This window comes from Mastacembelus armatus, chromosome 10 (genome assembly GCF_900324485.2).
Source record: "Mastacembelus armatus chromosome 10, fMasArm1.2, whole genome shotgun sequence".
In the NCBI taxonomy this organism is placed as follows: domain Eukaryota; kingdom Metazoa; phylum Chordata; class Actinopteri; order Synbranchiformes; family Mastacembelidae; genus Mastacembelus; species Mastacembelus armatus.
Window position 1 is genome coordinate 5,016,669 of NC_046642.1, and position 23,574 is coordinate 5,040,242.

The window sequence follows — 23,574 nt, forward strand, 5'->3', positions numbered from 1 at the left end:
TCCAAAAGGTTCTGTGTTTCCATACCTTGAACACTAAGACCTTTGCAAACTCACAGCAGTAAGAGGAATCCTCTGCTACATTGTGTTTGTGGCAGAAATGACTAATTCAGCACAATGTTAGATCACACTGAGCCACAAACATAATTTAGAGACCGACAATATTAAGGTTCCATCAAATGCAATTACAGACTGCACATATTTAGTCACTCTGGATAATGAGTGGTGCATGAAAATTAAGGACCAAATTCAGAGGCAGTTTCTGTTTGCATCATTTTCATTGTTTTGCAATGTTAGAAGAAAAGCACACTTCATTAAGCAACAACACATATGGCTTAGATTAGTTCTTTCAGCCTTTTGACTCCATAGGGAACGCCATGAAAACTAATACTAAGCAGGGCATCCATTTACTTATATTACGGCATGTAATATAATTTGCTGATTAGGATTTAACTTCTTAAAAAGTTAGAGCCTTCACTGTTGATATGGCAATTCATTTTGTAAGTGATTTTGTCAGTGATGCAAAGGATGTATTCTGCATCCAATTTGGACTGTACAGACCAATATACATAGAACACTGTGCTCAGCCCTGGAGACACGATGGCCTACATCTCTATCCCTCTTCACATCAGTGTCATGTGTAACAATTCAACATTATTTTATCTCCCTTATTTTTAGAGTATATGTGAAGTATTCTTTGTTCAGCACTTTCATGGGTAGAAAAAGTGTCATCTTTACACTTTGATGTCCAATTTTTTCTGCTCTGTCAAACAGCTGATGTTGATTCAGTGTTGAAAAGCCTTGAAATCCAGGAGTAACCTGGAAATTGAGTGGATAGACCGTAGATGCTAAAACAGCAGTTTTTGGTGGATTTAGAAGAAATAATCTACATTTCTCATAACATCATTTTTTTTTTTTTTTTTTATCCAGCCATCAGGTCATAACAGGAAAATCTAGAGCACATAAATGTCATGCAACCCCACAGGGCTCCACATGGCTGCCTCACACATATTGCTGTCATTCAGTGTTTGTCAGTGTTAAACTCAAACCTCCAACAAATAATCATAATAAAAAAACAATAGATTAAAAGCCAGACTCTCACTTTCTTACTAATACCTTTGAGAAAGACAGGTAGAACTACTAAGCAATACTATAAATATTCTATTGCCTACAGGGAAACATTATTTGTGTTTTTCAGCAAAAGGTTAAGCATTTAAAATGAATGCTGATCAAATGATGATATGGTAGAAGTGACTGTACATATGATGTATTAACGAAGAAATTGGATTTAGTGTTAAGTCAGGTTGTAGCTTACCTAAATCATGAAAGCAGAGGAGGATTTCTCTGCGTTAAGGAAGCTTTTAGTCCTTAGGCCGATTTCCAACACTGAGCTCCTTGACACATTTGGATCCAATCTTTTTTCTTCATAAAAATTATGATGCCTATTCTCATGTCAGAGAATATACCGCCCTTTTGTGTAGGAACTGTTCCAATTAAAATACTACTAACAGGGTCAGAGTAGGCCTATAAGCCCAGAAGCTTTGCATTTTCATTTCATAGTCAGGGATGCATCGACACAACTGACAGCTTGCTGAAGTGAGAATCAACCCAAAAACAACTTCAGCTGCTACCTACCAGGCACCACAGGGACAGAGTGAATATGTTGGACACTCTAGAGCACATTCAGGAAAGATAATACCACATGTGTGTAAGTCAAAATAAGGTAAACGTGTACTTTGCTCTGTTATGGGATTTCCCAAGAAATGTTGTTTACAAATATAAATTTTCATGTAGGTAAGCTGTCAGACAGTGCCTATGGTCTTAAAGAATGAGGTTGTTTTGAAAACACTCCAAAACACTGTCCTTGCTCAAAGACAGAGACGTGGTACGTTTCTAACATTGGCCAAAAATAAGAAAAAGCTTTATTTTTTGACAGGCAGGCTTTTAACATAAGGTTAGATGTCTTATGTGCTTGTCTGTAAATGTTCATTTGTCATGCCCTACAACCTTTCTGGCTCATCCAGTTCAGTTAGTATTTCTTTGACAATTCATGCCCTCTGCCCTGTTGCTGTTGAAGAATCGGGGAATAACAGCTTCTTATCTGATGGAAGCAACTGTGCTAATGCAACTGGGCAAAGGGATGGTTTTAATAATAACCAGTCAGCTTACGAAGGTAACAAAAGTGTAAAATGCTGTTGGACACATATTCTAATAGTGTAGTAAGTATGATCACATTACAGAAACCCACTGAATAGAAAAGAAAGAAAGAGGCTCAGAAAAACGAAAAATTCCCTCTAAATAATAAAAGCTCCAGGTCTTTCATCAGTCATGCAAAACCCAACACTGACATCCATGGTATAGGCTGAAAAATTGTTCCAATTTCCTGCAAGTAATTTCCTTCAACAAAACTGATGTCAACATCACAGTGAGTGAGCAGCTGCTACCCTTTTAAATTATGGATTCCCTTTGGCCGGTACATACATATATGAAGTTTTGGCTGGCAGCACAGGAAGAGGCCAATGCCAGTCCTGTGAAAGAGGACACAGATCTCCTTCCAACAACACACAAGAGTGCTGCCATGTGTGACTGAGTCTCAGACAGGAAGGAGCAGAAATATAACCAGTCACAGTTTTTTTTAACTCTCTTCACCTCGCTAAAAGGCATCTTCAGAGAAACACCATCCGATATGAGGCGTGAAAAAGAAAAAAACAAGATGGAAACTCCCATCATCTAGGCATGAGAATCAGGAACTTTCAGAAAAAACATGTCAAAACATGAAGCCACTGCTGTTGAAATCTATGAATTGAATGACTGGTGCAGATAGTGTTTTCAGTGAAGAGGTATAGCCATTAGTGTTGGTCAAGAACGGAAAAACAAAACAAAAAAACACAAATTTGTTCACTTGCATCAGAATATATATTTAGGGCACACAAACTTACAAGTAACAGAACAGTTTTCTTTCACAACTCTGTCTCTTCCTACTTTTGCACAAATGTCCAGGTGATCTGGTTTCTGTCATTTTCTTTTGAAAGCCTGCTGAAATCATACAGTGACGCAAGAGCAGTCGAGGTACATTATTCCAAGGACATTTATAATGATTTGGCCCTTGGTTTTGGACTGTTGCTCAGGGAAAAAAAGTAATCTGAACACCTAATTATGGACTTTGGGAAATTGAATTTCAAGCATTTTATAGGTTTATTAATGATTAGCTGACGTCCTAAAAGAAACACAAGCAAAAATAAATTAGCAATGAGTTATAAATACTAATGGAACAGCAGCTAGCCCAAAAGTTGGCTCAGGACTTTGGCTCTCAGCTGCTCTTCTCTGTAAACTTGCACTGCTAAGTATGCACCAACACACACATCAGCGCTGACTGCAAGCGACATCTGACCAGCTGAATATCAAATCTGCATCGATCAAAACGGCTGGCAAGAGAGCAATGTCAGACTGAACGCTGGAGAGGCAACAAAATGATGATTCAATTGGAAATGGTGGATTTCCTATCATACCCATGATACTTGCACTTGTTCTGTCTAAGCTCGTCACTACATGCGTTCAAGCTGATTACAGTCTTCACATGAGACATGCACTTAGTACTCCTCAAACCCCTGAGGCCACAATGCTATTTTTAGCTAGACTTTATGACCGAGGAAAGGCAGTTTGAGATCTGCGTTGTTTACCCTTTGAAACACATCCGAAATTATGGACTCAGTAAACCAGTAAACAGACTGATGTTCTTTGTGCTTTCAAACTCTGTTGGATCAGTCCATCACAAATTGAAACTTGATGAATTTGTCCACTTGTAATATTCAATTGTTTTTATGTCTGTTTCAAATCTGCAGCTTAACAATTTATGAGTTCTGTATTTTGCACTGCCTAAAACATAACCTCAGCATTTATCCATGGGGAATGAAGGGCATTGGTAATTTGCACAGGGATGCTTGAAAAAGGGAGTGACAGTCAGACTGCCTCAAGAGAGTTTTATTAGTGATTGTAAGGTGAGTGATGTGCAAAAGGTAGAGGTAGATATGAATAGCCTCTTAGCAAATGCAGGAAATGCTTTAAGTTCATTACATTATGAAAATAATGTAGTACAACTAAACAAAAGCTTAATTCTAATCTTCAGATGTGCTGAATGATGAAGGACAAGTAGGTGAAAGGCTTTTCAACACCCAAACAATCATTCCTTTTATAATTCAAGTATTTTGCGTTCTGATACAGTACGTCTTTCCTGAATACTGCAGGTGAACCTCAACATGTTTTATGAAAAGATAACTTTAAGAGTGATGTTATTAAAGTAATTTTAATATATTAATTAAAACTGCAAACAAAACACCTTACTTATACTGTGGAGGGAATATGAAATATGTATTCACAGTTATCTATTTACAAATCTGACATTACCCTTCATTTATTAATGATCCATTTGCTCACAACAAAAAAACACTAAACTGTGTTTTCTGATACTGAGTAGCTAGTTTGTAGCTTCCATTTGGTGCTGTGAGGGGCAAATACTGAAAATTTGACACACAGTCGTGTTCCTTAAATATGAGGCCATTCCCAGTGTTTAGCTTTATCCCCACATTTTAGGCAACATAATTGTGTCTGGCACATTCACTGCCCTTGCCAGTGTTCTCTGTTTTGCCACAATCAACCTGTTTGTGAATTTGCTTCCACCAGTCAGTCACTGATTTTGTCTTACGTCCCCCATTTTTTCTACATTGCATTTGCTGCCATTTGGTATAATTTTGTCACTGGCCAGGGCTTTTCACCTGACAGTTTAACTTGGAGAGTGTTCAGTTACGCTTGATGCCACAGGGTGTAGTTACCTAAATGGATGATCAAAGAACTAGATGAAGTCTTAGCTTGTCCCCCCTCTCTGCATGTCGGTCTGCTACTAGAGTTAAGAAGTGTGGGACAAACTTACTTAGAAAATGGCTTTTTGCAAACATGTGCTGCAATTCTACCACAATCTGTGCAGATCCAGTATCTGATTAACAGCAGCTCATTACACATTCAGCACCTGGCACTTGAAGAGCTCACAGGTGCACTACAGAGAAAACAAATCATAAAGTAGTCATCTTGGTTACTTAAATCCAAAAACGGTTACCATCCCTCAAAACATTACTCAAAATTATTATATTTTATTCTCTAGCATATATCCAATTAATAATACATTAGGAGACAAAAAAAAAAAACAAAAAACAAAGGCATAGAAAATATACATAAAGTACACACAGCACAACAAACACATGTTGATACTGAAATCAATGCAGCCAAACCCACACTTCAACATCTTAACCAGCAAAGTTTAGTTGATTTTACTCTGCTTCTGTAGTCTAAGTAGAAGTCAGTGATGTATTCGTGATGACATGCTGCTAAATATGACTGACGACAACAAAAGCTGAGACGTCAGGTGAAAGATGTGATATTAATTAGAATTCAACAGCTGTTTTACAAGCTGCACCTGTTTCAGCACAGGAGTCATGACTGATTATTAATGCCTCAAGATAAAGTCAGGAAATCAATGATGCATAAACCTGTTTTCACAAACTAAAGCAGCAGATCAGCAGATGAGAGGAGATTATGGTGTTAAAAAGTTACCATTGTTATTAAATTACCATTAATAAATGTCTATCATGACCTTAAACTGATTTGCACAGCAACTTTATATACACCTTGTAGTTTGAACATTACTAATTTAAAACCCAGCCAAAAAGAAACCCTGCCTGTGGTTACTGCAAGAGCTCCAACGATCTGACCCCGCTCACAGCTCTATCACGTCATCGTTGTCCCTCAACGTTTCACTGATTGACTGATTATTAACACTGAAAACAGTGACAGTAACTGACCTTGACACTCTACCTACACAGATGACCAGACGATGGTTCAGAGTCAGATATTTTTTAGCTTAAGAAGGCTTCAGTAGATGCATTAGATAAACAAAGTGGCAAATATTCTACTACATTAGGTGCCACATTCCTGAACATCAAAGATTTTATTTAATTTTTTTTATAGACGATGGCAATGTTACCTGATTTTCTATGAAAAAAGGTAAATTATCACTGTAAGTGATGGGCGGGGACCTGACTCAAGTGGCTCTATAATAAAGTGACTACACATGTAATATACTTAAGAAGTGTAAAGTCACGTTCTGAAATTTGAATTTCAGTGGATATTCTGACATTTATGAAGGTGCCCCAGAGAGCTGGTAGGTTGCAGATGAAGGTGAGAGGCTTCATACAGTACAACGACATATTGACATTTGCTCTATTAGAAACAGTGACTAACCACAGTTCTCCTCATCTGCTTGATTTCCACAGTCATCGATGCCGTTGCAGTGCAGGAGCTGAGGGAGGCAAGTGGTCAGATTGCCACAGGGGAAATATCCAAGGGGGCACGTTGCCTTCTCCTCTGTGATATTCATCGCTGTAAACAAAGCAGAGCAACAAAGTCCTTATTATCAGAAACCCACTGACAGCCCTCATCAAAGATTACTGTAGATATGAAGTATGTGCATCTGGTTAATAAATAATAATGCTATGCATTATAAAGAATAACTAATGAATTGTCCAAAGACATAGCAATGGGCTATATCACTGCTGCAAGTAGAGGTTCTTTGTGTAGGTTAAGATGATGCGTTTCATTAATCAACAGCTGTGTATGGCTACTGCTGTCTTACAAAGTCTAAATGTTGCAGAAACACAGAATAGTACAGACACATGTGATAAATGTAAAACATTTCATATGAAATGAAGCTGGAAGAGAAAATTACTCATTCTCTCATCTTGTCCTGCCTTCATTAGTAAAATTCCTTATTCATGTGCCATAGAGAGTCTGCCTTATGCCTCAAATACTGAGAATACAGCTGACAGGCCAGTGACAAGCCATTAAACATTAGACCTCTCTAGCATCCTTGCACCCAATTAAGACAAGAATAGAATATATGATTCCTCTTATCTACAAGGCCCTCAACAGCCTGGCTTCATGCTAAACTGTGGATTATGTTATGCATCAGTGACATATTCCAGTTTTTTTCTCCCCTTTTGTCCTTAACCGTCTGTACCTGTGTTGTGCCTCATTTTATAATACTCTCTGCATCTTTGTGACTGTTATGCTTACATTTCAAAAGCTATTCAGTATTTACAGAAGTCTCACAATTTTGTGCAACCACTGCATAATGTCACAAGCCAGTATCCTGAAACACACCTGCTTCTCACTAAAAACCTCTGACAGCTGAATTTGACCACTGTAGATGATCCAAGTAAGATCCCTTTGAAAACAGAAGCACACAGGGCCCCATTATATCAAAAATAACATTTCTATGCTAGTAAAGTTGTGTCTCCAGGCATACTGCCAGGCTGCTATTTAACATATACTTTATATGTCAAAAACATGTTTTCAATTTCTATAAAATGACAAAATTTCCTCAGGGGGGCATCTTGCTCTGGGGTGCAGACATTCAATCAAATCATCCATTTTAGTGTAACCAAACAGCCACTTCTGTCATATAAAACTGCACATCTACACTGGTATTTCAAATGACATCCTCTGGTCCTAACATGGAAAAACAAATCAAGTACTGAGGGGGGGGGGTATTTCATGCTCTCATTAGTGAGTCAAAAGGGAGGAGATGGGGAATGACAAGCAACAGGGGGACTGACTGTAACCTACAATTTAAACAACAGCCATCAGTAACTGCGAAGTGAGTGATAAAATAAATTTTGCTTTAAAAAAAAAAAAGTTCTTTTGTCCAGAACTTTGAGTTTTGAAAGCAGTCTCCTGATATGAAGAACCAAAGATGATTAGCTAAACACACTATTTGAAAGAAACAGTGACATAAGCAGAAATCCACCAGAGAGGGAAGACAGGCCCCCAGCAGCTGAAATCTATAATGTGTTGGACGCGGTAATTTAAGCTTGATTGATCATGTTACCAATATGCTGAACAGCACAGTGTAATTACCTTGGGTAACTTTGACACGTGTTCCAGGAGACAGCAAATAAAAATCAAAGTGCTGTTGAGGCATCACATAATTAACATGCAGCATGATGGGTCAGAAACTTATCAAAACACTGCCATTTGTTTTGGCACTGTCCAAGAAAAGCAGTGCGAGAATTGCTTTTAGATTTAGGACCTTTATTTTATCTCATCTGAGTTGAGGCAATACTGAACTCTAACTGCTGCCAGCCATCAAGTAGGTGGTATAAAACGTATGTGTGGCTATGATTTTGAAATAATTTGTAGGTTTGCAAAAAGAAGTGCAAGTAGCAGATCTTCAAACTCTGCATCAAACACTGCAGCTACTTTTATTGGTGAGTTTGTGACTATACATTTTTCATGAAGAACATGGCTGCTGGTCTGCCTGTACTAACAGCAACAAAAATCATTAGTGATGGCAAAACAAACAAAATGCCTGGATTAAGGTTGGCTTGTCATTAGGCAATGCAAGTCCACATTTGAGGGAAAATGGTTTTCTACCAACACTGACTTATAAAGTAAAGCAGTAAAAGCATTTTTCCTGTTTAAACACAGACAGAATTTTATGTTCCTATTTTCTGTATGAGGTTGATGCTATTTGCAAAAATAATTTCATAATTGTTTTTTCTTTGTTGTCTATGTTTTGCCATGTACCAAGTTCTCAATTTTGGTGATATAAATTCCAGAAACCGGCAAATATACAAAAAACACCAACCACGTATAGACTTCCAAAAGAGGGATGATATAAAAATATGTTACACCTTGAAACCACTGTCACAAAGATCAAAAGTAACTGTGAAAGAATACACCCAGGTCTACTGATAGCCAGTTGTTATGCTGTTCAAACTGGGTGCTCAGAAATGGAGTGCAATCTTCAAAAGAAATATAGTGTTCATTTAAAGCGTATGAGAGCTTCATCCATTATGGGCTTTGTTTAGCTTTATACATGCATCCTTTTTACAAAGGTTATGTTACAGTTAAGTGCTGGCACTTAAGTGTGAAATTCCCACCTGACAGGAAGCAAACTAAGGAATCACAGCATGCCAGTTATGTGTCCAAGTCAGATGGGATGATGTCTTAAGGTGTCTGCTTTTAAGGCAAATGCCAAATAAATCACCAGTCCCTGAGGTATAAACATTCACAGACATGCTCGAATGCAGGAAGCATGATGCCTGCCACTACACCACCATGCTACATTCAGTCTAAGGATAAGATGGTTACCTTTCTCTAGTTAATGCTGCAGGTGTGTGAATTATGGCCATGGCTGTGGATTACAAGGTGCCCACTTTGACATGTGTCTAATAAAGTCTGTCAGTCACAGACACAGCGTGAAAGTAGCCTGACAAGTTCTTTGTTAAAGGGGACTAAAAAGGCCTTTAATGCCCATATTATTTGCATCAGTGGACAGCAGAGGGCCATTTTTATTATTTTTATAACTAGAAATAAGGTTAGGACTCAGAAACATTCAGTCCACCTCACAAAGCAACCGTGTAATTTAAATTTAAAATAAACTGCTGAGGCTGAAAGTGTATTATTGCTGTTTGTAACAGCCTCGACCTTTGGCTACTGGCCACTGCAGGGCCACAGGCTTCTTGTTGTAGGTGCCACATTGTAGGATCTATGCTGAGTAATGCTGAAAAAGACAGATTAATTGCATATGTTTTGTGTTGTGTTAAAGGTTGATCTTAAACTGAAGGAGATTACTCACCATGATCCATTTTCATAAGTTACTGACGTTACAGATAGAACAACAAAACTTTCCCCTCTTCTAGAAGTTTTTGTCATGAATGTGATCACACTGAAGATCAGCCATAAGTATTCAGCATTTTTATGCCACTTCTTATCTGTCTTATTGGGAATATAAAATAAGAATACTCTATGTTTGATAAAAAGCTTGAGCTGCCACTGTATAATTTGCTTTGCATTGTCAGCTCATGGTCTTTTTCTGGTGCAGAGAGAATAAAAGCGACAGCACCCTAACTGGATGGAAACAGTGATTTACTAGCTCAGACAGCCACTCTGATACTGTAGCTCTTGCTCAGTGACTGCCTCCACTACTGATTCAATATGCTGAGCCAGCCAAACAAAAGCTGATAAGAGGTGACTAGAGCCAACAGTGCAGGCACATCACAAAAACCACAGGTGATGTTTGGCAAGAGGCACCCAACAATGGCTCAACAGCACCAGGCTGTGTTCGCATCCGAGGGATCTCTGGAGCACTTCTCTGCAAGTATCTCAAAGGTAGTCTATCATCTCTGACCACATAAAGAACATATCAGATTTATGTATTGCTTCCTTCTGCAGGTGATCCATTTTTCACACAGTGCACAATAGGGCCAGTAATCCTTTTGAATTGTATTTTGCATCTCTTCTGAGCTTGGTTGCAGGTTTTAACTCAAAAGCAAACAGATCAAAGTTATGCAACACATTTATGTCCTCCCCAGGGGTTTCCAGCATCACCAGCCCATAACCAGTGTGAATGTGCTCACCTGGACATCCCTGTTTGAAACCAAAGTCTACATTTTAAGAAAAACCTTATTCACCCAACTTGTATACAGCCAAACTAAAGAATGCAATGATCCCTTAGGTACACAGCAAATTTCACTGCACTGAACATTTTCTACTCTGCAGTGACTTCATCTTTGTAGTGCTTCTTCTTTTAAACTGACTTTCTTAATATAAGGAGAAACAAACACAACCAAAAAAAAACAAAAAAACAAATACAATTTAATAACTGAGTAAAACTTCTAGGTTTTAATGAACTAATATGCAGAATATTGCTCACTGTATATTGTACGCCAGCAAGTCTTTTCAGTCAACAAAATACTGACAGTTTCAATTCAGTGAGCGAATCTTGTGTCCTCCAGGCTTCACGAGGACCATCAAGCCTGCACTTAACCCGTAATACAGAAGACACACAGCACTGGAGAGTTCATAATGAGACCTCATATAGACCCTGTCACAGCACTGTGCTTAAAGAGACTTCAAGGGAAGAAATCCAATGAACTACCTGTGTGAGGTTTACAGCACTGTTGAAAACCACCATACAAAATGCAAAACTCAAAGATCTTCAATACTGCGTGTTTCATATAACTGATTACTGATTCCAGTGTGGTCCACATTCAGATAATGTTACAACATTCACACAGCTAGTTGGTGGCACAAACACTGATTTGAACCCTCAATGTATCTCTGGTGTTTTCAAACCCATTCAACGAATTAAGCCTTTCTGAAACCCCTTTGGCTCGAAGATTATCACAAGTCTCTCATCCTCATAAGCACCTTCCTTTCTCTCTCCTTCACAGATAAGCTTCTGTCCTGGAACCAGATCAAACCCAGTCCCTCCTCTTAAAAACGACATTTTTAAATGAAATGTAGTGAACGCTATTTTGGTTTTCGTGCGCTAAAAATGGAAAAGATTAAAGTGTCTATAACTTAATTATAGAGGAGCTGATCAGCTTACCTGACATCCCAAAAGCGAATATCACAGCCAGATAAAGTTGCAGGACACCTCTTAAGTTTTCGTGCAAAACGCGCTGGTGTCCCAAAAAAGGAAGCAGCATTATTCTCGACTGCTTATTATAGAAATATAAAAAAACTGCATGAATAAAAAAAATCGCCAAAAGTTTGTTCGCGTTTTGCAGCTGTGTGATAAACAGACTGAAGAAGAGCAGGCGGGTAAAACGGCGTCAGGAGGAAAACCTGTAGCCGCTTCGCAAGGTGGACTCGGTCTGGACGCAGCTCGACTGAGAGGAAGGTCTAAGGAACAAGATGCCATCATCTGACGCACAGGTGCAGCGCGCAGAGATGGGTGGGAGTGAGAGGAGGGGAGCAGGAGGGGCCGGGGTATCTGGGGCGCTGAAGAACAGAAGAGAATCCAGGCTGGAAGGGAACCTGACCTGCTCGATGCTCTTTATCAGTTGATCAGCATTGTCAGCAGTAAACTCTCCAGGTGCCATGTGTCCAGCGCAGCATTACAGAAAATCACCTCGCCCCATGCTCATGCATTTAAAAGCGATGCAAACGTTGTCTCCAACTGCCTCTGACAACTTGCAGGTTTTATTTTTCCAGAAACTCAACCAACCCTGTGAAGACTACCTGACACAATTTCCTCTTATGCTGTACATTTGAAATCCTTGAAGTATCAGAAGCAGAGTCCTGTGGAATATATATATATATATATATATATATTCCACAGGACTACCTCAGAGCAAGTTTTTTCAAGTAAGCACATATATATATATATATACACACACATATATATACATATATATATATACATACATATATATATATATATATAGATACATATATATATATATAGATACATATATATATATATATATATATATATATATATATATATAGATACATATATATATATATATATATATATATATATACACATATATAAAAAAAATTTCCCGTCTCACCCATATGGGTGGTGTGTCTTCCTCAATCTCGAGTCCTCTACCAGAGGCCTGGGAGTTTGAGGGTTCTTCGCAGTAACTTAGCTGTTCCTAGCACTGCGCTCTTCTGGACTGAGATCTCTGATGTTGTTCCTGGGATCTGTTGGAGCCACTCTCCCAGTTTGGGGGTCACAGCCCCGAGGGTGCCGATTACCACGGGGACCACTGTTGCCTTCACCTTCCACATCTTTTCTAGCTCTTCTTTGAGCCCTTGGTATTTCTCCAGCTTCTCATGTTCCTTCTTTCTGATGTTGCTGTCACTTGGGATCGCTACATCTACCACTACGGCTTTCTTCTATGGTTTGTCCACCACTACTATGTCCGGTTGGTTAGCCATCACCTGTTTGTCGGTCTGTATCTGGAAGTCCCACAGGATCTTAGCTCGGTCATTCTCCCTCACCTTTGGAGGCGTTTCCCATTTTGACCCTTGGGACCTCCAGCCCATACTCGGCACAGATGTTCCTGTACACCATGCCGGCCACTTGGTTATGGCGCTCCATGTACGCTCTGCCTGCTAGCATCTTACAACCTGCTGTTATGTGCTGGATTGTCTCAGGGGCATCTTTGCACAGCCTGCACCTGGGGTCCTGCCTGGTGTGGTAGATCCCGGCCTCTATCGATCTTGTGCTCAGGGCCTGCTCTTGTGCTGCTACGATCAGTGCCTCTGTGCTGTCTTTCAGTCCAGCTTTTTCCAGCCACCGGTAGGACTTTTCGATATCAGCCACTTCTTGTATCTGTCGGTGGTACATGCCGTGCAGGGGTTTGTCCTGCCATGATGGTTCTTGCTCTTCGTCCTCTGCATCGGGCTTCTGTTGCCTGAGATATTCACTAAGTATTCCATCGCTTGGGGCCATCTTCCTGATGTACTCATGGATCTTGGCCGTTTCATCTTGGATGGTGGCTCTGACGCTCACCAGTCCCCGGCCTCCTTCCTTCCTCTTAGCGTACAGTCTCAGGATGCTGGATTTGGGGTGAAGTCCTCCATGCATTGTGAGGAGCTTCCTTGTCTTGACATCAGTGGCTTCTATGTCCTCTTTTGGCCAGCTTATTATGCCAGCGGGGTATCTGATGACCGGCAGGGCGTAGGTGTTGATGGCTTGGACCTTGTTCTTCCCATTTAGCTGACTTCTTAGGACTTGCCTTACCCTCTGTAGGTATTTGGCTGTGGCTGATTTCCTTGCGGCTTCTTCCTGGTTCCCATTTGCCTGTGGGATTCCAAGGTACTTGTAGCTGCCCTCAACATCCGCTATGCTGCCTTCTGGGAGTTCAACTCCTTCAGTCCTGACAACTCTCCCTCTCTTTGTTATCATTCGACCACACTTGTCCAGTCCGAATGACATTCCAATGTCGTTGCTGTATATCCTGGTGGCATGGATCAGTGAGTCGATGTCTCGTTCAGTCCTGGCATACAGCTTGATGTCATCCATGTACAGGAGGTGGCTGATGGTTGCCCCATTTCGCAGTCGGTATCCGAAGCCAGTCTTAGTGATGATCTGGCTGAGGGGGTTCAGGCCTATGCAGAACAGCAGCGGGGACAGAGCATCTCCTTGGTAGATGCCGCACTTGATGGAGACTTGTGCTATTGGCTTGAGGTTGGCTACTAGGGTTGTTTTCCACAGTCCCATTGAGTTCCTTATGAAGGTTCTTAGGGTCCTATTGATGTTGTACAGCTCCAGGCATTCCAGGATCCATGTGTGAGGCATTGAGTCGTAGGCTTTCTTGTAGTCAATCCAGGCGGTGCACAGGTTGGTCTGCCTGGTCTTACAGTCTCGAGCGACCGCTTTATCCACCAGTAGTTGGTGTTTTGCTCCCCTGGTGTCCTTACCTATTCCTTTCTGGGCCCTGCTCATGTATTGAGCCATGTGCCTACTCATCTTAGCCGCTATGATGCCCGACAGGAGCTTCCAGGTTGTGCAGAGGCAGGTTATCGGACGGTAGTTGGATGGGACTGCTCCCTTTTGGGGGTCCTTCAGGATCAGGACTGTCCTGCCTTCAGTTAGCCACTCTGGGTGAGTCCCATCCATTAGCAGCTGGTTCATTTGAGCTGCCAGGCGTTCATGGAGGGCAGTTAGCTTCTTTAGCCAGTAGGTGTGGATCATGTCAGGCCCCGGTGCTGTCCAGTTCTTCATGTTGGAGACCCTTTCTCGGATATCTGCCGTTGCGATGGTTACTGGTTCTTGTTCAGGGAGGTTGCTGTGGTCTGCTCTCAGGTCTGCCAGCCACTGGGCATTGGTGTTATGTGATGCCTCCCTCTCCCATATGTTTTTCCAGTATTGTTCAGTCTCCAGCCTTGGTATTTTTATATATATATATATATATATATATATACATATATATACATATACACATACATATACACACACACATACACACATACATACACACACACACATACACACACACACACACATACACACATACATACACACATATATGTGCTTACTTGAAAAAACTTGCTCTGAGGCAGTAGCTTTGGTCTGACAGACAGGGTGAGCCATGGCTGAAATCTGATTTTCAGTGTTTATCTCATCGTCCCCCTTTTTCCTCTGCTCACTGTCTGTCTGTTCTACCGTTTTACCAGACCAGTCAAATAATTCTTTAAAAGTCTGTTAGAGTAAGTGGAAGAAACTAAAGATGAATATTTAAAGCTGTGGCAGTTATTTTTACTTTAACAAGTGATGATATGATTATCTGTAATATAAAAGGGCTCATTCAAGCCTTTGAGTTAATTGTTTTGGTTTTGTGGGTCACAGCATTATTGTTTTGATTTCTAACATAAACTTGTATGTTGTCTGTTCAACAAGCATCAGTTATTGCTGCTTTGCTCCGTACATGATCCCACACCTGATTCAAAGACAAAATGCCATAGATGTGCTTCATTCATTACAGCTGCTCTAAAGTCAACGAATGAAAGTCAGTGAAAGTCAATGAATGACTTTGATGCACAAGGATGTCTGTTGCTGTTTTAAATTAAAAAAAAAAAAAAAAAAACTCTGGCAAGCTGACACACATGCACGCAGTAAACTGAAGAGAATAATTGTCTCATCAATCCTGAACCCTACGTACCGGACTAAAACTGTCCCAAAAGCTTTTCTGCATAAAAAACCATTTCTTTTGACAATTATTATCTGAAAGGTTGAACCGTGTTAGAGGCTTGTTTGAGGTTGTTAAATATAATACCATAAAACACTTGGCTTTTAGAACATTAAATGTCTTTGTTTCTATCAGTTTAGAGCTTCTGACGAGTCTCCAATTGTCAGATCATTAGATACAAACAAGCCCTCCGGGTGCTTGGCAAACTGCAATAGCTTACAATGTTTTGGCAGTTCATAAATTACTTGAATTACATCACATAAGACATCCTCAAACACATCTTCTAATCTCTTCTATGTTCTTGGAAAAGTGGATTGGACATGTTTTTTTACAATTTGCTGCTTTAATATGCAATATCCGTTGTTTTCGGTGGTTGGATGTTATAGCCTGATTTTACAGATTCCAATCCAGAGGGATAGATAAGAGAAAAATCCAAATAAGTGACATCAGTGCAAAAGGTCATGCATAGTTTCTCAGAGATGGGATTTAAATATATAATTAGGCTAAACCTAAGACTTTAAATCCACCTGCTGGCTATACACTGTCAAATGTCAAATGTCAATCATGATTTTGCGTTACATACATATATATATATAGATATACATATACACATATATATATAGATATACATATACATATATATATACACATATATAAACCAAACTTGCTCAAAAGATGCTAATATGGGAGAGGGTTATGATGGGGGTAAGAAATTAGGGCAAGTGTCATGTATCTTTTACATATGAAATTGGTGTTTGGCATACATACTTCACGCATTTACAAAACATCTTATTTGAATGCACTGGGGTGAGATCAGGTTGTTATTTCTCTGCCAGAATTTGATTCCTGGCATTGTGATGAGGGATTTTAGAAAAAAAATAGATCTTCATGTTTGTAAATAGAATAAAATATGAAAAATCTAATAATTTTTACAAATTGAGTTAGATGGTGGGAATTTGCATTTGCTGAAACATGTTCTCTTCAGCTCGACTTTCTTATTTTCAGATCTATTAATGGTATAGAGAAAAGCTGTCAAAGTGTGTATAAAAATTAGCTTGGATCCAAACCTAAAATGTTATAGTTATTAGAAAGCATGTGTATCTACAGAACAGTATCTAATTATTCCAGTTTTTGTGCTGAGACTTGCCAAGCTAAAGATTTCATTTAATTTCACTGCATTTAGGAGAAAGAGGTGCTTGTCAGACCTGAAACTGAATCACTGATTGGAAAATAAATAATTTTCAAACTCCAACAGCATGATTGGATCAAGTTGTCTGTTGTCACATATTGCTAATAAATTAAACATTTTGTGTTATCACTTCCTGAACACTCATGAATTTGAAAAGACGATCAATAATTTAGAGATTAAATTGACATGAGATTGAAAATAAATGTTATTAGTTTGTAAGTGTTGAGCAGCAGCACTGATTTGTGTAGGAGGCTGTCATGATGTGACTTGTACATCTTGGGAGTAGCAAAGCTTGTCAGCATTATTAGTCTCTTTAACATCTTGTCACATTTTTAATTGTGGTCATGAACTTTACTCCTGTTCAGACGTTACAGTAAGTTTCTGAGGTTATTTGAGTTAACTTCTCTGTTTCTCTTTTCTGTGTTTTGGCTGCTATTAAAGCATCAAGAATGAGCAATACACAGAAAGTCTTACTGAAATTTATGACTGCATGCTTTGTTGCATTTACATACATGTTATGTGCAATATTTTCTCATTTTTTGCATTCTTTTTTTAATCTGTAGCACATTTAATGAAGCATATTTGTTTCTTAATATGCCAAATGTAAATAAGAGTTGAAACTCTGACATCCAGATACTGCACTTGTTCATGGGGAAATCGCAGTATATAAACATATTTGTATGTTAATTTAACTACATTAATTAAATATATTAAATTATGTGATTTACAGGTAGCTGAACCACATAAATCACACTAGTCAGAAGCTACTCTGCCATGCTGGGCTTTTTACCTTGTAGGAGCAGACTAGAAATCAATGTTAGCCAAACTATATTACTGAATCTACATATTATTAAAAATGGTAAAAAGCATGAAATTATTTATGCATTATTGAACTTATTTTACTGCTTGGTGCCCACTTATTTTATGATATAATGGTAGCATTACAGAGAGCATGAACTTGTTTAGCTGACAGATGTGTGTCTAACTGGCTTCCTAATACAGTAGCTGCATAACCAGTTAAAGATGCAATGTGTACAATGTGAAAGATTGAGTGGCATCTAGTTGTGAGATTTCAGAATGCAACCTTTTCAGTTACCCCCAGGGAGAGTACGGTGGCTATCACTTTTAAAACAAAACACAATTTTCTAAATAGTGTGAGTGTTTGGTTTGTCTGTTGTGGGCTGCAATAGAAACATTGGGGCACAACATGGCCGCCTCCATGAAAGGAGACCCACTCCCCATGTAGATTTAAGTCTCATTCTAAGATTAAATAAGTGAAATGGTTGGTATTTTCCTGTGAATACATATCATTTAAAGCATATTACCATATTTATGAATAATATATTCCATGTCTGCTAATATATCACTTTAAATATTAAACATTGTACCTTTAATAGACATCTATGACATTAGAGCATTACTAAATTTATGCCTGCACCTAATGTTGATACGCTGATATTTGTGAGGTTCTTCTGTACAAATCTAACATTGAATGTTTTGGGGCATATTTTATATGAATGGGAGTGAACAGGATCAATAAATCCATACATTTACTTATTAGAGAACAACAGAAAATGTAACTCTCAAACTGAAAAAAAGCTTTCACTCATCTGCTGAAATGAGCTAAGACAGGGCTCCAGCTGGCTGCCACATCTAATAATTTGATCAGTGATCACGTGTGAAAAAATAAGAAATCATGACAGATACTGATCAAGACCTGCCGTGGTTCAGTCACACTCCTGGTTGTTAGTCGGTCTTGAATGGATCAGTAATGATACTTAAACTACTCACACCTCCCATGTCATGGGTGAACTCCCATGAAGGCCACTGACATATAGTCACAGACACTAATGTTAAAGTTCACTCAAAGCATCAGGTGTTGAAATTACTTTCAGGCATAGCTGTTGCTATCACGCAGGGCAGCTTACAATGAGTGAGCATGTTTGGGGTCAGGGGTGTTTTCTTTGAGTGTTTTGGGCGGCACTAATGTAATGAGCCAATTAACCTGTGCAAGCTTTGCACAAGCATGAGATACATAACATGTAGTAATGATTCTTGGCAGGATTAGAACAGTCTTTACATAACTAATAAAAACAGAAGAATGGAAACAGTGTGCAAACACAAAAGAGGATATTATTGAACTTATCATTCTCCTGAATTACTAAACCAAATTATGACCATTTCATCTGAAAATGCACTTAGTGTTAAACAGTCAGAGAAAACACATCGTCACAGTGCAATTCAAAGACATGAGATAAGGCTTTTTTTTCTGAATTTAGATTGGAATACATTTATTCTCCAAATTGCAGAATTCCTAGGCACCACTGCTACTATTTACATGCACACAGTAATTGTATATATTGCTTTTGAGTTAGGTCTGATGAGCAGTGATAGGACTGTGGTGACAACCTCTCATAATATCTTCTGCACAACTGAAGCACTTAATCATCGCTGATGTCCTGATTATACAGAGATAATTAGAAACCAGCACACAATTCTACAGAGCACTTGCATGTGTTTTTAAGTAGCCTTCTGATTGAGTTGGTGGAGCGTTATCCATATGAGAAGCATTTGTGAAATGCCTCTTATTCATTATGTTTTAACTAACCTACAGGCAACAGTTATTATTATTATTGCACCACAGAAAGTCTAAGATTGTGTCCACACTTGCAGTTTGGTTTATTTGGTTTGAACCAAGACAAAGACAGTCTTATTTCAAATAAATCAACATCAGTTAAAATATAGTCTAGGAATGACAGGTAAGTGGATCACTTTCTAATCACTTTTGGTAAGCATTTTCAGTACTACATGGATCCATTAAAAGGAACTCAGATTTAACTGACTGTCTACAAGTCTTGCTGCACTTTATAGGTTTTCGATTTGTATCACACAACACCATCAGGTGCAGGACGACATGCCCATAAAGAATCCGATAGTGTTCAGTAAGAACTGTTTTGAGAGGCAAAGACAACTCAAAGTCCTGCAAAGACTGTGGTCTGACCCCCACAGAGCCCTGATCTCTGCAACATGGAGTCAGTCTGTGATCACATGAAAAAACAGAAGACACTGAATCTGCAGATGAACTGCAACTGTTGGTTTAAGCAAAGGAGAGTGCTGCAAATACTGATTATATTAGGTTTTATTCCCTTTACTGCACTTTGTATGAAGTTAAATGATCAATATAAAACAATATATATCTACAAACCTTGATATATATACAAACCTATATATATATATATATATATATATATCAATATAATTTATATTAAAAGCATCCCCTGTGTATTTTTAGTGTCTAAAGCATTTGCACAGTACTGCAGTTACTGTGTGGTTGTCATGTGTGCCTTGCAGTGGTTTCAGAGTTAGGAAAGGAAAGCCACAGGTTTTCCACCAACACTAACCACAACACTGTAAATACCACATACATGGTATCCAAGAAAACATCTTTGAAACACAAACTTCTATTTCTTCCTATCTACACCTTCATCTATGTCTCTTCCTTTCCCTGTGTGTCTTTTTGTGCCTCTTTATTGTAATTTAATTTAAAAAATTAAAAAATGATGAAATTAAAATCTTTGATTGCAATCACAATCACATTAAATAATATGCCATAATATGGCAAGGTTAATATAAAATATCTTCACATGACAGGACATTGTCTTGTGAGGCAGTGAGGCAGAGAGCGGTTCTGATTGGACAATCTGCATAAAAATGTAAAAGAAAAAAATGACACTAGTAAGAATCAGAAACAAACAGAAGATAAAACATGAGAACAAAGTGGGGCACCATGAGGAGCCTAAGGTTGTCTGTCGACTGAAAGATGAAGACTGAAACTCATTCCCTGGTGAAGTGTCCTTGAATAAGAAATTGTCAAAAGAAGGATCTGATACTAAGACTTGTTTTCATTGTAGGGACCAGCTGAAAGCAGACAAGGTTTTTATTATGGGATTTTTCATTGTAGGGACCAGCTGAAAGCAGACAGGGTTTTTTTTATGGGATTAATGAAACAACAGAAACAAAATTTCTGTTGGGAGAAAAAATATTGTAATCACTTCATTTAGTCGTGAAACACATTTTTAATTAACTTATTTCTCATTATACCAAAAGCTTTTTGAACCTGTTGTTTAGAAACACAAATGGGATATAAGGGATAAGGTGAAAATACAGTAGAAAGAGAAAATAAACAGAAAGGAAGGCCTGTCAACAAAGGAAGAAAAGAAAGAAAATACTGTATCTGCTGTTTCTTTAGAAAACTGTACAGAATGCCATTCATCTGGAAGCCTAGTTTCTGCTACTGATGACAAGCAGCTAATGTTTCGATGAATATGAAGATGGAGCTGCAGAGAAATGGGGTCATGCTATTGCCAATGGTTTAATGTGCTGAAAAGCGAGGGGTGTCTGATTATACCACTAATCTATCATAATTTGTGGGAATCTAAAACACAGGGAAATATATCTGTAGTCAGCAGGGTCCTTTTGTGTCACTCATTTCTGACTGTGAATTCCTAACCATCACTGGTCAGGAACATTAAAAAAGTAGTCATTTAAATAATAGATATAAATAGGTGAGAATAAAAGCTGCTGACACTCCACATTAAACACAGCCAATCCATTTCTTGTGATCACCTTTTGAGAAAGTGAACAAGGAACAGGGGGAAACAACCGCAGCTAGATGAAGTCATTGCAAGATAAAGTACCTTCCCAAGAACGTTAGCTATATCATGTCCCTGGTTCTTATTTCTTCTCTTTAACAAAGAAAGCACATATATTCCAACATGCAGACTGTGGTAAAGCTAGGGCAAACGCTGGGCAGTGTGATGAGTTCAGGTTTCTGTTACATTTTAAGCAACTATTGCATGCTCAAGGGGATTCGTTTCATTTGAAATGTGGCAGAGATTTCAGACTTACAGTTCAGGGCCCATTTTTCCAGTCCAGCCATGAAAAGTTGCACTTTGGACTGGAGATGTAGACATGTTCATGTCAGGCAAAGAAAGTAATAACACTCAGCACCTTTTGTGCCGCCTACAGGAAACATGTTAGACCTGCAAGTTTGTGTTGTTTTGCTTAGCTTTTGCTTGTTTTAATCCATTAAATGCAAGAAATAAATACATACTGATTTCTCTAAATAATAAGCAGAGTACAGAGGCTGGGGGCTATTTCCTTTTTTAAAGCACTGAAGAAAAAAGCTTTATTCTAAAGAGGAAATCTGAGAATAGCTCGTGCTCATGGGCAACATGACTCTTAGGTGGACAGTGTGAGGATACAATCATAGAATTGTTAGGAAACATCACAATAATCTGCCCATTATATAAGACATGTTATTCCTACATAAAACACATGAAACAGACAAAGAAAAAATAAAGGATGACAAATGGAGCCTTAATGGTGCTGTAGTGTGGGATTGTTTCTACCCCCGTCTGAATAGAAATCTTTTTGAATGTGGAAGACCATTACCAGCTAACATTTGTGCTCTCAGTCCTCAGTCATTACAGGACAGGTGCATGTGCCTGGGGAAGAAGTGTTTTCTAGGCAGATCTGCTGTTCTGTTTCAAATGATTCATGAAGAAAAAAATTTATATCCAGGTACTTTTCAGTGATTGCAGCACACTGTACATGTGCTGTGTGCAATTTCCACACAAACCTGTCAAAGTCAATAATGAACACTGAAAGATGTCAGGAAACTAAATTTGTATGCAGATTTGGTTGTTGAAGGTCTGTGTTACTCCACAGTGAAATGCACAACAGGCTTGGACGAATCTTTCACAGCTGGAAACATAAACCATAATGTTGATGGATTGAGACAGTTGCTGAATCATTTCAGAAAACAACAGAAAATTAATTTCTAGAATAATTAAAAACAACCCTTTTATCTCTCAATTTGTTAGTTTGCTAAGATGGAAAGTGCCCATTGGTGAACATCATGTAGTAATGTGCATTTGCTCTAAAGATTAGCATATTGTATAAACCACATAGTCTTTTACAGGACTACTCATTTTGCATGTCATCCTGAGAGGTGGATATGTGCTATTTGTGTTATATACTGGCTGGTTTCAATGCATTTTCTTTTTTAGTATTAAGAGTATTTTAAGCAGTAGAATGTCAATCATGACCCTAAGGATATATCTCTCTTTTTTCCCAGATATTATCCTTCTTAGCTCTTTTTACAGGGCAGCAACACAACTCGTATATAGTTCATCTAAACCAAGAATGGATTACATAATAAAATGTGTTTAAATACAAAATACATGTGTATTTTTTAATTTTCTTTTAGGGTGTAACCTCAACTCAATGAATAATAATAAATAATAAAAACTAGCAAAGGATGGATCATGTTAATATTTTTAGCAGTTAATGTTGTCTTGTACCACCAAACTGAAATTGCTGTGGTTATGACCAGACATCCATATATTGATTGTCCAGGAAAAAATATTGATACCTGTGTGACCACTCGTGTTTCTTTTGTTAAATCACCTTTCTATATTCACCTTTACAGGACCACAGTTTTTCTCCTTTCCCTGTTTCTGGATGAGATGTGATCTTGGCAATTTTGGTCAACATGGGCAAACTTGTTTGGTCCCCTGATTGTGTAGCTTTCTGTCTGTCAGTTGTGCCTTTTTATGATATATAATCTTGGAAATATAAGCTGTATTTTCTTGTATGGGTCTCAAAACTGCTCTCAAAATGTACAGCATCTCAGATTTAGCTGAGAGTAGAGTGCCAATTTTATTTAAAAAAACAACAAACAAAAATAGAGCCATTTACCAGCAAAGTTACTTTTTTTTTTAACCTCTTCATGTTTTTTGATGATGTGCTCACTTCAAGGGCATATGACCAGAAAAATATACA

General features: G+C 38.5%; 1 protein-coding gene across 4 annotated transcripts in view; it reads right to left on the bottom strand.

Moving 5' to 3' along the window:
• rxfp1 (relaxin family peptide receptor 1) overlaps nt 1-23,574 on the bottom strand; it is a 58,916-nt gene that overhangs the window by 23,312 nt on the left and 12,030 nt on the right. For 3 of the 4 annotated variants that reach the window (XM_026331093.1, XM_026331092.1, XM_026331095.1), the window contains exons 1-2: nt 11,441-11,713; nt 6,289-6,426 (exon numbers count right to left, since the gene is read on the bottom strand). In XM_026331093.1, the coding sequence (XP_026186878.1) occupies nt 6,289-6,426; nt 11,441-11,540 (238 nt within the window). In that variant the 5' untranslated portion in view covers nt 11,541-11,713. Of the gene's footprint in view, nt 1-6,288; nt 6,427-11,440; nt 11,714-23,574 lie in introns of those variants that run through there. The other variant, XM_026331094.1, reaches the window with a different exon arrangement.